Below are 13,551 nucleotides of genomic sequence, written 5' to 3' on the forward strand. Positions count from 1 at the left end.
CCTCTCAGAAACATTTTGCTGTTTTAGTATCAGGCAAAGGTAGTATAACCCAGGTTATTCACATGAAGTAGAATGGAATAAGTGAGCTTCTTTTCCTACCTCCTGTGCAGTGGTGCTTACTAAAAAGGGCCCACAAATTTACATTGCTCTGAGATCTAATCTCAGAAGCTTCTGAGCTTTCCACTGTTGAAATCACTGAAGGGATAGTAGGAGGTAGATATTGATATATTTAGTTATCTCAAAAGGCCATTTAAAAGTCAATTAAAAATGCACAATCATGTCTCTAGAGTGAAAATCCAGGGGATTTTGACAACCACGAAAACCAAAGTTTACATGCTGAGATGAGTGATGAGTACACAAAACCTTTTATGCTTATTCTGAAGAATAAAATACAAAGCATTGGTTTAAGATCTGAAATTAGTTTTTGAGATACAGAAACCATATTGGCTGAACAAAATAAAAAGCTAAGTGTAAAATGAAAGAGAACTTGGATAGCTGATGAAGTTCAAAAAGAGTTAGTGACCAGGGAAATGTGTGTGAGGACCATGGCATGTTAATACCACAATGTATTATAGAGACATTAGGAATTATATGCATGAACTTCCTTCTAATGTCAATGTTCTAGGATATTATACAGCATTGTTAAGATGTTCTTCCAAATGGAATGGTAGGCTTTAGGTCATAATTTATGTGTTCATGTAATTAAAAAATTGAAGCATGTATTTTAATTAAACCTGGTTTTTAAAATGAATAAAGAAGTCATTAAAAAAACCCTGCTTCTCCTTATATTTTGAAGGAGGAAAGTGGCCCAGCAGAATAGCATAGAAAATTAATAAATTGAGTTCTGGAGTCAGACTGCTAGATTTTAACTCTGGTTCTGATGCTTCCAGTTGTCTGATGTTGGGCAAGTTACTTAACCTCTTTGTGCCTCAATTTTTAAATCAGCCAAACAGGGATAATACTGATACCTACCTCACAGGGCAGTTGTAAGCATTAAATGAATTGATACAGATAAGACACTTAGAGTAAAAGCTCATTACATGTTAAGACCATAATTTAAAGGCATGATTTTCAAAGTCAAGGAATCAATAATTCCACTTTATGGAATGTGATGGTTGCATTCTGGAAAAAATATACTAACGTATATGGAAAAATTGGGAAAAAATTAAGTACTCAACAGTATGGCATAGTTTATAAATGCATACTATGTTAAGAAGTTCTAATTCATGGTTAGCTTGTAGGTGATTGAAATATGGTATGTTTCTGTGTGGGATGAAGTAGGACTGTTGAGTGGAAGTGAGAACATAGGGAAAAACCTGGAGGTAGGAATAAGTAAACAACACGATTCTTTTATATGCAATAGAGTTTAACCATGGCCATATTTTGTTCTAATTCTTTCAAAATTGATAATGCATTTGAAAATATGAATCAGTGTACTTAAATAACACAGTCACCTCTAAGTCTTTAAAATACATCACAGTGTATATTTTTAAAGTAAAACTTTAATGTATATTTTAAAATGTATATTTTTGTATTTATGTATGTTATGATCACATTTGAGTCTCAGAAAACACCCTGTAAGAAAGGCAGGACAAGTTTTATTCCCATTTTACAAATGAGGAAGCTGAGGATGAGATTTTATGTCACTTGCTCATAGTTTCACCAAATTAACATCCTGGTCTTCTGGCTTCCAATGTATTGCTTTTTTACCACACTATATTTACCAAATAGCAGAAAGCTTAGTAAATCTGGGGACTGACTTTAATGATAAATATTGCATTTGAACTTTGTCTCAAGCAAGGTAACAATAGTATAGGGTAAAAGCATAGATATTGCCAAATCTCATGTATATTAAACAAGAATAAATTCTCATAAGTTTTTACTATGCCTTAGAAGTCCTCACTTTTTATGTTTTGAGTTTTTTTTTCTAAGGAATTGTGCAAAAGCTTGCCCAGGAATATTATATATCAACCATAATCAAGTTGTTGCTGTCTTATGAACGCTTTCACTGCAATATAAAAACATCTGTCAACATGACATAAAAAAGTAAAAAACATAAAACACTAATACAGTTTATAATTAATTTCCACTCATAAATGCATATCATACAGCAAAATCCCTTACATACATAGTTATACACATGTGTATAAATATAAGTACTTCCTAAAACCATTTATAATATCAACAGTAAAATTTTTACTCAGAAACCGATTGTAGTTCATTTTGATCCCAGTAATAAACGTATAAAAAAGTAAGCCATTTTCCCTTGCTTAGATACATTTTAAATTACTTCTGTTTATATATGGGAGTGCCTTGTCTGATTTCTTGATGAAGAATTGTATGTCATGTAGGGAGAGAATTCCCTATAAGAACCTCAGTGTGCAACAAAAACTCCATCATTCTGTTTTGGGCGCCTCAGGCAGGAGCAGAAGAAAATTGGAGACAAACTGGCCTTTGACCAGATTTATCTTCCTAATTTTACAGATTTTACATTGCATGGAGCTTTTAGGGCCTTTTGGCTGAATACTAGGCTTTCTAACACTTGCACATTCTCTTTTGGCAGAAATGGCCTGACTTTTGGCTGGCTAGTCAATACTATGAAAGAAGAGGGTGACAATACATTTTATGTAGTTCCTGGGTCATTCTATTTCTCATCTGATGTCATGCATGCCAAGGGATATGTTAGGATGATTGAGAATTAGTTGCTAACTTTATATTTTAAAAGGCTAGTTTTTATCCTTTGTAAAGCTTTTATTTCAGGGGGAAAATGTTGGTCTCAGACTCATTTTTATAGTTCCAAGATACAAATATTCCCCACCTTGTGGTGATGAAAAAACCATTTATAATTTAGTTCATAGTTCTGGACTGAATTTTTAACACTTAAAACATCTTTGGGATGTCTAATAATGTGGATGCCTAAATGAGATGGATTTATAGGTGCATATTCAGTCAAATATTTGTGAATTATAAATAGAAATTCTTATTTTTATTGTAAATGTTTTGAGAAAATTCTTGTCTGGAAAACTCCTTTCATTGAATTGCACTGGAGATGGGTTTGCACTATGTACCTATTTCCTCTCCTTTTTCTGGCAAGGAGGCCTTCTTTTTGGGTACATAAGTTACAGTGGACAAAGAATGCTTTCTAAATGTAGACAGCCTTTTCCTAAAGTTTCCCCCTGAAAAGAAATATAGGAGAGGGTCAAAGCAACAATTTGATGCAGCCAGAGACAAGGTTATGACCACTGACTTTTGCATTCTAAGGACAGAATCACAGGGTTTAGTTTCATTGTGTAAAAAATGAAGGTGGATGGTGCGTTGAATATGATATGGCATGAAGCTGATCAGAAAGGCAGCTGTCACAACTATGATCATTCCTATAGCCTTTTTACGACTTGATAAGCTTTTCGTCATTGAATTTTTTAGTAAGGTCAAAATGATCATTGTGTAACAGACAATTATAATAACAAAAGGAATAATAAATCCAACAGACAATGACACATAATGCAAGACCAAAACATAATTTTTAGCTTGATTGTCCTGTGGAGGCTCAAAGCACTTGGTATTGTTTTTCTCATCTTTGTATGATGTGGACATTAAAAATGGAGAACTGGTCAAAATCACAAAAATCCAAATGCTAACACACACAAACCTAGCTTTTTTCTGTGTAACCAAATTAATGTTCTGGACTGGGAAAACAATTGCAATACAGCGGAAAAAGCTCATGGCTGTCATAAAGAAGATGCTACAATAGAGGTTGACATACAAGGCATAAGTGCTGAGGCGGCACAAAAAGTCACCGAAGAGCCAAATACCTTTGTGAACATAATAGACCACACGGAGAGGCAGTGTACACACGCACAGTAGATCTGCTACTGCTAAATTAATCATGTATTCTTGGAAGGCTGACTTCTCATGATATGTTTTTATGAGAACATAAAGCACAAAGCCATTGCCAAAAAAGCCCGCAACAGAGATCATAGAGTACAAGGTGGAATATACTTGATTGCGGAAGTCATCAATAGTGTCATTGCATGTATTATTACTGGCAGAAGATACTGTCAGATTTCCAACTCCATCCATGTTTCTCTAGGAATGTCTGCTTAGTGCCTACAATATAAATAAGTAAGTAAGTAAGTAAATAAATAAATAAATAAATAAATAAATAAATAAAACTTGCCATTTTTACCAGAACACAAATTACAAGATGTACTACAATTTCACTTTATAGTGTCACTATGTATACTTTTTGACCATGGCATGAAGCAAGGGTGGTGGTGCAATGAGGGATTCAGCTGCATCTTGCCTCAAGGAGAAGGGTTTGCATCCTACAGGCACCCAGAAAACTCTTTTTTCCCCTTTTTACACTTGTGTTTGCCTCATGGACTTCCTCTTAGTCTTTAAGACCTATCTAATAGTTCTGCCTTATTTTAAGTCATATTAATGAAGCACTACTCGTAAATATTCCTTTTAAGTGAGTTTGATTTTCAATTAGAGAAAAGTTTTAGAGATAGTTTCACAAATATGAATATATCTCTATTATCTATACTATTTATATCTATTATCTATTTATATATCTATTATCTATCTATGTATCTATCTCTACCTCTTTCATCTATCATCTATCTACTATCTATCATATATCATATATCATCTATCTATATCTACCTATCTATCTATCATGTATCTATCATCTATTATCTTTCTATCTATCTATCTATCTATCTATCTATCTATCTATCTATCTATCTATCTATCTATCTATCTAATCTATCTATCTATCTATCTATCTATCTATCTATCTATCTATCTATCTATCTATCTATCTATCTATTATCTACCTATCATCTATCTATCTATCTATCATCTATCTATCTATCTATCTATCTATCTATCTATCTATCTATCTATCATCTATTATCTATCTATCTATCTATCTATCTATCTATCTATCTATCTATCTATCATCTATGTATACTATCTGTCTACCATCTATCTAACATCTATGGGGAGAGCATTGAATTCTCTTGGAGAATAAAATGGTGAAAATCCTTGGTTCCCCCAAGAAGAGGACCTCTTACGTAACATCTGCTGGGTAATGCCCATACTCAGGGAACATGATCAAATTTATTATTACTGTAACTCACTTCTCTGGGGGAGAATCTAGTCTAGGATATGGTTGACTCTATTTAGAATCACAGAACACTAAGGCTGGAGAAACTTTAGAAGCCATCCAGTTATTTTAATGAGAAAAAAAGTTCCAAAGAGGTGAAATACATTTATAAAATTTGCACCTAAATTTAGGCTCTGAAGAAAGATATAGCATAATTAGTTAGAATATACTTTCTGGATGAGGATATTCTAGCTGTTCATCCTTGTTCTCTTTCTAGACTGACACTTAAAGCCTTACTATTCAACAATAGATGGTCATTTGTCTTATAGTAAGAGGTTGTTAGCTGGTCTCGCCTAGTTCAGCTATATCAAGGCTATCAATCAAGACAGTCAAGCTCTCATCAGAGAGATCTAGGGATGAGATACTGTGGAAGTAGTGATTTTTTTAGGGTTTCTCCTGATTCTTTCCTTTTATTCTTTAAGAGGGTGGGAGCAACATTACCATATAATATTGTGGATAATCTTGGAAGTCTGGTTTGTTGGCCTTTTTCACAACTCTTGCTGTCTGGTGAGAGAGGATTGGGGTTTGTAAGATGGAAAGACTGCTTGATTCATGTAAGAACTCCCAGAAATGGTGGGAGCTGATCTTATCTGAGCACCAGAGATACAGAAACAGACAGCTATGGTAGTGGTTGTAGGTGGGATATAACTTCCCAGGTTTACTACTACTAACAATTATATTTGCAATGAGGAAATGCCATCCATCCAATATGTCCATCCTGGCTAATTGTTTCACTTTCTTCCTTTCATCAAAAAATGTCATTGGCTTTCACCAAGAACTGTTGATACATGATAAAATATTAAAGATGAATCATCTGAGGATGGATATCTAAGATCATAGAGAAAAGTGAGTTCACTGTTCCCAACCTCTGCATTATTTCTCAGTTTGCTTTCCAGTTACCTGCCTCTTACATCATTGGTTCTCTGAACTCAGGTGCAACTGTAGAAGAAAAGGAAACTGGCTAAACTTAATCTGGTCTCTTTTCTGTTAGCTCTGTGTTAGATATTCCCCAAATCAGGCAGAGTTAAGCTGTGAAGCACTAGATGGTGCTGTTGAGATTTTAATATAGCCTTTGAAGAACTCCACTTGAAAGGTATTTGATAATTACCATGTGTTCTCCCTACCACCACCAACCCTCACGATCTCTTGCTACAAACTCTTTCCAGTATAGTTCTCTATACTTTATAACTTCCAATTATGTGATGTCCTTGCTTTAAAACCTTCAGGGGTCCCTGAGTGCCTTCAGAATAAAATGCAGACTTCTTGGCCTGATATTTAAGGCTCTCTACATTCTGGTTGCAACTGAACTTCCTAGCTTCTCTCTCACTTTTCCCCTTTGCATACCCTATAGTTCAATGAAACAACTATTTTACTATACCAGTGACATGTGCTACATGTTTCGTACCTGCTTATCTTTTTTCATGGTATTTTTTCTTCCTGGAATGCCTTTCCTCCATCTATGTGTATGCAAAAACTACCCATCCTTCAGCTCAAATTTTACCATCTTTTTTCCAAATAAATAAATCTTAATTTGCTTAATCTTACTGTGAAACATTTACATCATTTATAATTTTAATATGATACTTTGATGAACATCTTTATATATACATGTTTATCCAAATGCTATGTATTTCTTTAGGGTAGATTCCTAGAAGATGTGTTTTTAGGTTGAAGGGAATAAGGCAATGAACATTGTAGAGGTTTTTTGTGTACATAAAATTATACCTTCTTGACTAAGCCTTCCCTCAGATTCCTTCCAAAGTAATTTATATCTTTTTCCCTTCTATGGAACTTTAAATCTATCTTGCAGATCAGTGATTTGTATGTATATGTTATCTTCCCTCACAGACTATCTGGTTGATATATAAGGAGGCATCTCACACAGGGCTAACACATATGTACCTTGCCCATAAGTGCTCAAAAAATATTAATTGAATGAATCAGTAAATGAATCATGCACCAATTTTATCATTTGAAAGCATTATTTATCATTCAAAACTACTTAGAGTTGTTTTCATTCCCATATAATTTAAAACATTTCCAGCTCCAGAGCCTAAAGGGGGCTCTGTTAAGTAAATTTGTATCCTAAAGTGTTAAAGAATACACTGAATCATAAGGCTGACTGTGAGGTTTGAAACATCCATACATTGACAAAGATTAATCATTTGTTTTGTCGGTTAAATATTATAAGTATGTTTGAAATACCCATATTTTTGAATGGAAGATTTTATATAAAACTGATAAATACATTAAAAAACAAACAGATGATCTTTAGTTCCATTAATAACTTCCCAGTCTTTAGAGACCAAAATAAACTTTCCCAGTAATTTTGATAGTGAGGTCTATTTGTTTATTAATGATTAAATCAAACCAATGACTTACATGAGGCCATGAAGAGAATTGTAAAACTTTCAAACAAGTAATGAATCCTAGGGTTGTAGATATCCTTTAGTCCAAGCCATTCATTTAACAAATGATGGCTTTGTTTGTTTTAAATAGAATTTAATTCACTTTTATAGAATTTATTGTGATCCCCTAATAATGAGATCCACACTATATGGATACAGAGATGCCTAAGACCCTATCCCTGCCTTCAAGTAGCTCATAGTTTGGTAGGGGGGAGGACTAATGGCTCAGAAGTATGGAGAGGCTATAATATAGTATGGTAAATGCTATCTTAGAACAAAACAAATGGGTTATTAATTGATTAATATAGCCAAGCAGTAAATATATTAATTTTGGTGCAGATGATGAAGGAAGTTACTTTGTTAAGATAATTTGCAAGTTGAAAAAACAAGATTCATTTAGAAAATGGAGCCATACCTCTTTCTGGCACTGTAGTAGTCTTCACGAATGTTCCTGATTAGTGGCCAGTGCTTCTTATGATGTAATATCAGATGCTGCCTAACCTGAGATTGTAAGATTGGAAAGGAAGTTAATAACTGTAGAAGCAGTCCAGAAAGATCATGGGAGTTTAGCATCCTTAAGCACAGATCCAGGGTGTGTAATGGAGGATCAAAGCTGTACTGACAGTTTTAGGGCTAGTTATTGGATTTCATGCCTCCCTCTTTTCTCTCTGTTCATTTTTACATAACCAAAGGGGAAGGTTGGAATACAGACCAGGGCTCATCACAGATGTTTACTGCTGTTTACAAATAGTTTATGCATCTACAGATTAACACAGTATTATAAAAATACTCCTCTCTCTATGAAACTGTGATATTTCCCCTATTTTCACTTCTAAATAGTTTGTTATAAAGGGGAAGAGGGAATAATTTGAAATTTCATATCCAAGGATCTAGTTTACTAGAAAAAGGGGTTAAAACATTGTCTGGGATGGCTTAGGGACACTTTTCCTTGAAGGCAGGCTTGCTTAGAGGACATTGCACTCTTTTCCCTAAAAACTCATTATAGCAGTTATTGCTTCTATCAAATAAATTCATAGATCAACTGTTTTATAGTTTATATAGTTAACTTTTCAAGAGTGTATGTCTCTTCTCCTTAATTAAACTATATCATAAAATTTGACAAAGTATAACAAATCAACAAATGGGCAAAGAAAGGCTGTCTTGAAACAGTAGCAACCTAAAAATTTTTCTTCTAAATTCATATTGTCTTATAGCAACTTTAATCTGTGTCTGCAAGGACACCCTAGGCTGGCCATGTTTCCTTGGTGGTTCTAAGTGCCAAAAAAATAAACACTTTCATCCAGTTTATTCTCAGCAAGCATAAACATGTTGGACCTATCCAAAGAACTCTACCGAAAAAAAAAAAAATGAAATCAAGAGGAAAATAAAGTAAATGCAAAAATATAAAATTTAGGGGTGGAGCCAAGATGGCGGCATGAGTAGAGCAGAACTCTCCTCCCAAAACCACATAGAATTATGAAAATATAACAAAGACAACTTCCTAAAATAGAGACCAGAGGACACAGGACAACATCCAGACCACATCCACACTTGCGAGAACCCAGCACCTCGCGAAGGGGGTAAGATACAAGCCCTGGTCCGGCGGGACACGAGCGCCCCTCCCCCAGCTCCTGGCGGGTGGAAAGAAACCGGAGAGGTTTTTTTCTTTTTTTTTGGTGAGTGCTTTTTGGAAGCCTTAAAGGGACAGGGACTCCAATACTAGGGAAACAGGGCAGCAAGACCGATGAGCGGGTGCCTGAGACCGGCGCCTAAGGACAAACAATATCGTGTGTTTCAACCTTTTTTTTTCTTTTTTCTGGCGAGTGCTTTTTGGAAGCCTTAAAGGGACAGGGACCCCAATACTAGGGAAACAAGACAGCAAGACTGGTGAGCAGGTGCCTGAGACCGGCACCTGACGACAAAGAAAATCGCGCATTTTTTCCTTTTTTTTTTTCTTTCCTCTTTCGTTGCTGCTGTTGTTTTGGTTTGGAGAGTGCTTTTTGGAAGTCTTAAAGGGGCAGGACAGGACACTTAGCACAGAGGCAGGGAATCTGGGGATCTCTGGGCACTCTAACCCCCTGGGAAACAGGGAGCACAGAGGCCCCTTACGGAGATAAATAGCCTCCCGGCTGCTCCCCCTCCAACAGGGCTCCACCATTTTGGAGGAGCAGCCCCAGCCAGGCCACGACCACAGCAACAGCGGAGATATACTCCAAAACAAGTGGGCAGGTAGCTGAAGCCCTGTTTGTGCACAGCTTCCAAGCATAAGCCACTAGACGTCGCTATTCTCCCAGGAGAGGAAGGCCACAAACCAACAAGAAGGAAAGCACTCCCAGCTGTCACTCGTACCAGCTCTGGAAACTATCTCTATCATCATGAAAAAGCAAAACTACAGGCAAAGATCACAGAGACAACACCTGAGAAGGAGACAGACCTAACCAGACCTCCTGAAAAAGAATTCAAAATAAAAATCATGAACATGCTGACAGAGATGCAGAGAAAAATGCAAGAGCAATGGGATGAAGTCCAGAGGGAGATCACAGATGTCAGGAAGGAGATCACAGAAGTGAAACAGTCCCTGGAAGGATTTATAAGCAGAATGGATAAGATGCAGGAGGCCATTGAAGGAATAGAAACCAGAGAACAGGAACGTGTAGAAGCTGACATAGAGAGAGATAAAAGGATCTCCAGGAAAGAAACAACACTAAGAGAACTATGTGACCAATCCAAAAGGAATAATATTCATAATATAGGAGTACCAGAAGAAGAAGAAAGCGGAAAAGGGATAGAAAGTCTCTTTGAAGAAATAATTGATGAAAACTTCCCCAAACTGGGGGAGGAAATAATCGAACAGACCACGGAAATACACAGAACCCCCAACAGGAAGGATCCAAGGAGGACAACACCAAGACACATAATAATTAAAATGGCAAGGATCAAGGACAAGGAAAGAGTTTTAAAGGCAGCTAGAGAGAAAAAGGTCACCTATAAAGGAAAACCCATCAGGCTAACATCAGACTTCTCAACAGAAACCCTACAGGCCAGAAGAGAATGGCATGATATATTTAATGCAATGAAACAGAAGGGCCTTGAACCAAGGATACTGTATCCAGCACGACTATCATTTAAATATGATGGCGGGACTAAACAACTCCCAGACAAGCAAAAGCTGAGGGAATTTGCTTCCCACAAACCACCTCTACAGGGCATCCTACAGGGACTGCTCTAGATGGGAGCACTCCTAAAAAGAGCACAGAACAAAACACACAACACATGAAGAATGGAGGAGGAGGAATAAGAAGGGAGAGAAGAAAAGAATCTCCAGACAGTGTATATAACAATGCAATAAGCGAGCTAAGTTAGGCAGTAAGATACTAAAGAAGCTAACCTTGAACCTTTGGTAACAACGAACCTAAAGCCTGCAATGGCAATAAGTACATATCTCTCAATAGTCACCCTAAATGTAAATGGACTTAATGCACCAATCAAAAGACACAGAGTAATAGAATGGATAAAAAAGCAAGACCCATCTATATGTTGCTTACAAGAAACTCACCTCAAACCCAAAGACAAGCACAGACTAAAAGTCAAAGGATAGAGAAACATATTTCAGGCAAACAACAGTGAGAAGAAAGCAGGGGTGGCAGTACTAATATCAGACAAAATGGACTTCAAAACAAAGAAAGTAACAAGAGATAAAGAAGGACACTACATAATGATAAAGGGCTCAGTCCAACAAGAGGATATAACCATTCTAAATATATATGCACCCAAAACAGTAGCACCAGAATTTGCGAAACAAATAGTAACAGAACTAAAGAGGGAAATTGACGGCAATGCATTCATCTTAGGAGACTTCAACACACCACTCACCCCAAAGGATAGATCCACCAGGCAGAAAACAAGTAAGGACACACAGGCATTGAACAACACACTAGAACAGATGGACCTAACCGATATCTATAGAACTCTACATCCAAAAGCAACAAGATATACATTCTTCTAAAGTGCACATGGAACATTCTCCAGAATAGAACACATACTAGCTCACAAAAAGGGCCTCTGTAAATTCCAAAATATTGAAATTGTACCAACCAATTTTTCAGACCACAAAGGTTTAAAACTAGAAATAAATTCTACAAAGAAAACAAAAAGGCTCACAAACACATGGAGGCTTAACAACATGCTTCTAAATAATCAATGGATCAATGAACAAATCAAAATAGAGATCAAGGAATATATAGAAACAAATGACAACAACAACACAAAGCCCCAACTTCTGTGGGATGCAGCGAAAGCAGTCTTAAGAGGAAAGTATATAGCGATCCAGGCACACTTGAAGAAGGAAGAACAATCCCAAATGAATACTCTAACATCACAATTATTGAAACTTGAAAAAGAACAAATGAGGCCTAAAGTCAGCAGAAGGGGGGATATAATAAAGATCAGAGAAGAAATAAACAAAATTGAGAAGAATAAAACAATAGCAAAAATCAACAAAACCAAGAGCTGGTTCTTTGAGAAAATAAACAAAATAGATAAGCCTCTAGCCAAACTTATTAAGAGAAAAAGAGAATCAACACAAATCAACATAATCAGAGAATGGAAGAATCATGACAGACTCCACAGAAATACAAGGAATTATTAAAGGGTACAATGAAAACATATATGCCAACAAGCTGGAAATCCTAGAAGAAATGGACAACTTCCTAGAAAAATACAACCTCCCAAGACTGACAAAGGAAGAAACACAAAAGTTAAACAAACCAATTACGAACAAAGAAATTGAAACGGTAATCAAAAAACTACCCAAGAACAAAACCCCGTGGCTGGACGGATTTAACTCGGAATTTTATCAGACACACAGAGAAGACATAATACCCATTCTCCTTAAAGTGTTCCAAAAAATAGAAGAAGAGGGAATACTCCCAAACTCATTCTATGAAGCCAACATCACCCTAATACCAAAACCAGGCAAAGACCCCACCAAAAAAGAAAATTACAGACCAATATCCCTGATGAATGTAGATGCAAAAATACTCAATAAAATATTAGCAAACGGAATTCAACAGTATATCAAAAGGATCATACACCATGACCAAATGGGATTCATCCTAGGGATGCAAGGATGGTACAACATTCGAAAATCCAACATCATCCACCACATCAACAAAAAGAAAGACAAAAACCACATGATCATCTCCATAGATGCTGAAAAAGCATTTGACAAAATTCAACATCCACTCATGATAAAAACTCTCAGCAAAATGGGAATAGAGGGCAAGTACCTCAACATAATAAAGGCCATATATGATAAACCCACAGCCAGTATTATACTGAACAGCGAGTAGCTGAAAGCATTTCCTCTGAGATCGGGAACCAGACAGGGATGCCCACTCTCCCCACTGTATGTAACATAGTACTGGAGGTCCTAGCCACGGCAATCAGACAAAGCAAAGAAAGACAAGGAATCCAGATTGTTAAAGAAGAAGTTAAACTGTCACTATTTGCCGATGATATGATACTGTACATAAAAAACCCTAAAGACTCCACTCCAAAACTACTAGAACTGATATCGTAATACAGCAAAGTTGCAGGATACAAAATTAACACACAGAAATCTGTAACTTTCCTATACACTAACAATGAACGAGTAGAAAGAGAAATCAGGAAAACAATTCCATTCACCATTGCATCAGAAATAATAAAATACCTATGAGTAAACCTAAGCAAAGAAGTGAAAGACCTATACCCTAAAAACTGTAAGTCTCTCTTAAGAGAAATTAAAGGGGACACTAACAAATGGAAATTCATCCCATGCTCATGGCTAGGAAGAATTAATATCGTCAAAATGGCCATCCTTCCCAAAGCAATATACAGATTTGATGCAATCCCTCTCAAATTACCAGCAACATTCTTCAGTGAATTGGAACAAATAATTCAAAAATTCATATGGAAACACCAAAGACCCCG

The 13,551-nt window shown here is 36.2% G+C and overlaps 1 protein-coding gene across 2 annotated transcripts in view; it reads right to left on the minus strand.

Annotated features, from left to right (window-relative positions):
• Positions 1-1,491: 1,491 nt before the first annotated feature.
• The window catches only part of CYSLTR1 (cysteinyl leukotriene receptor 1), a 57,576-nt gene continuing 45,516 nt past the window's right edge, over positions 1,492-13,551 (minus strand). For both annotated transcript variants that reach the window (XM_017652846.3, XM_073227755.1), the window contains 2 exons: positions 7,994-8,079; positions 1,492-4,107 (listed from right to left, as the gene is read on the minus strand). In XM_017652846.3, coding sequence (XP_017508335.1) covers positions 3,061-4,080 — 1,020 coding nt within the window. In that variant the 5' untranslated portion in view covers positions 4,081-4,107; positions 7,994-8,079 and the 3' untranslated portion in view covers positions 1,492-3,060. The remainder of the gene's footprint in view (positions 4,108-7,993; positions 8,080-13,551) is intronic.

The sequence above is a fragment of the Manis javanica genome, chromosome X, assembly GCF_040802235.1.
Source record: "Manis javanica isolate MJ-LG chromosome X, MJ_LKY, whole genome shotgun sequence".
Classification (NCBI taxonomy): Eukaryota; Metazoa; Chordata; class Mammalia; order Pholidota; family Manidae; genus Manis; species Manis javanica.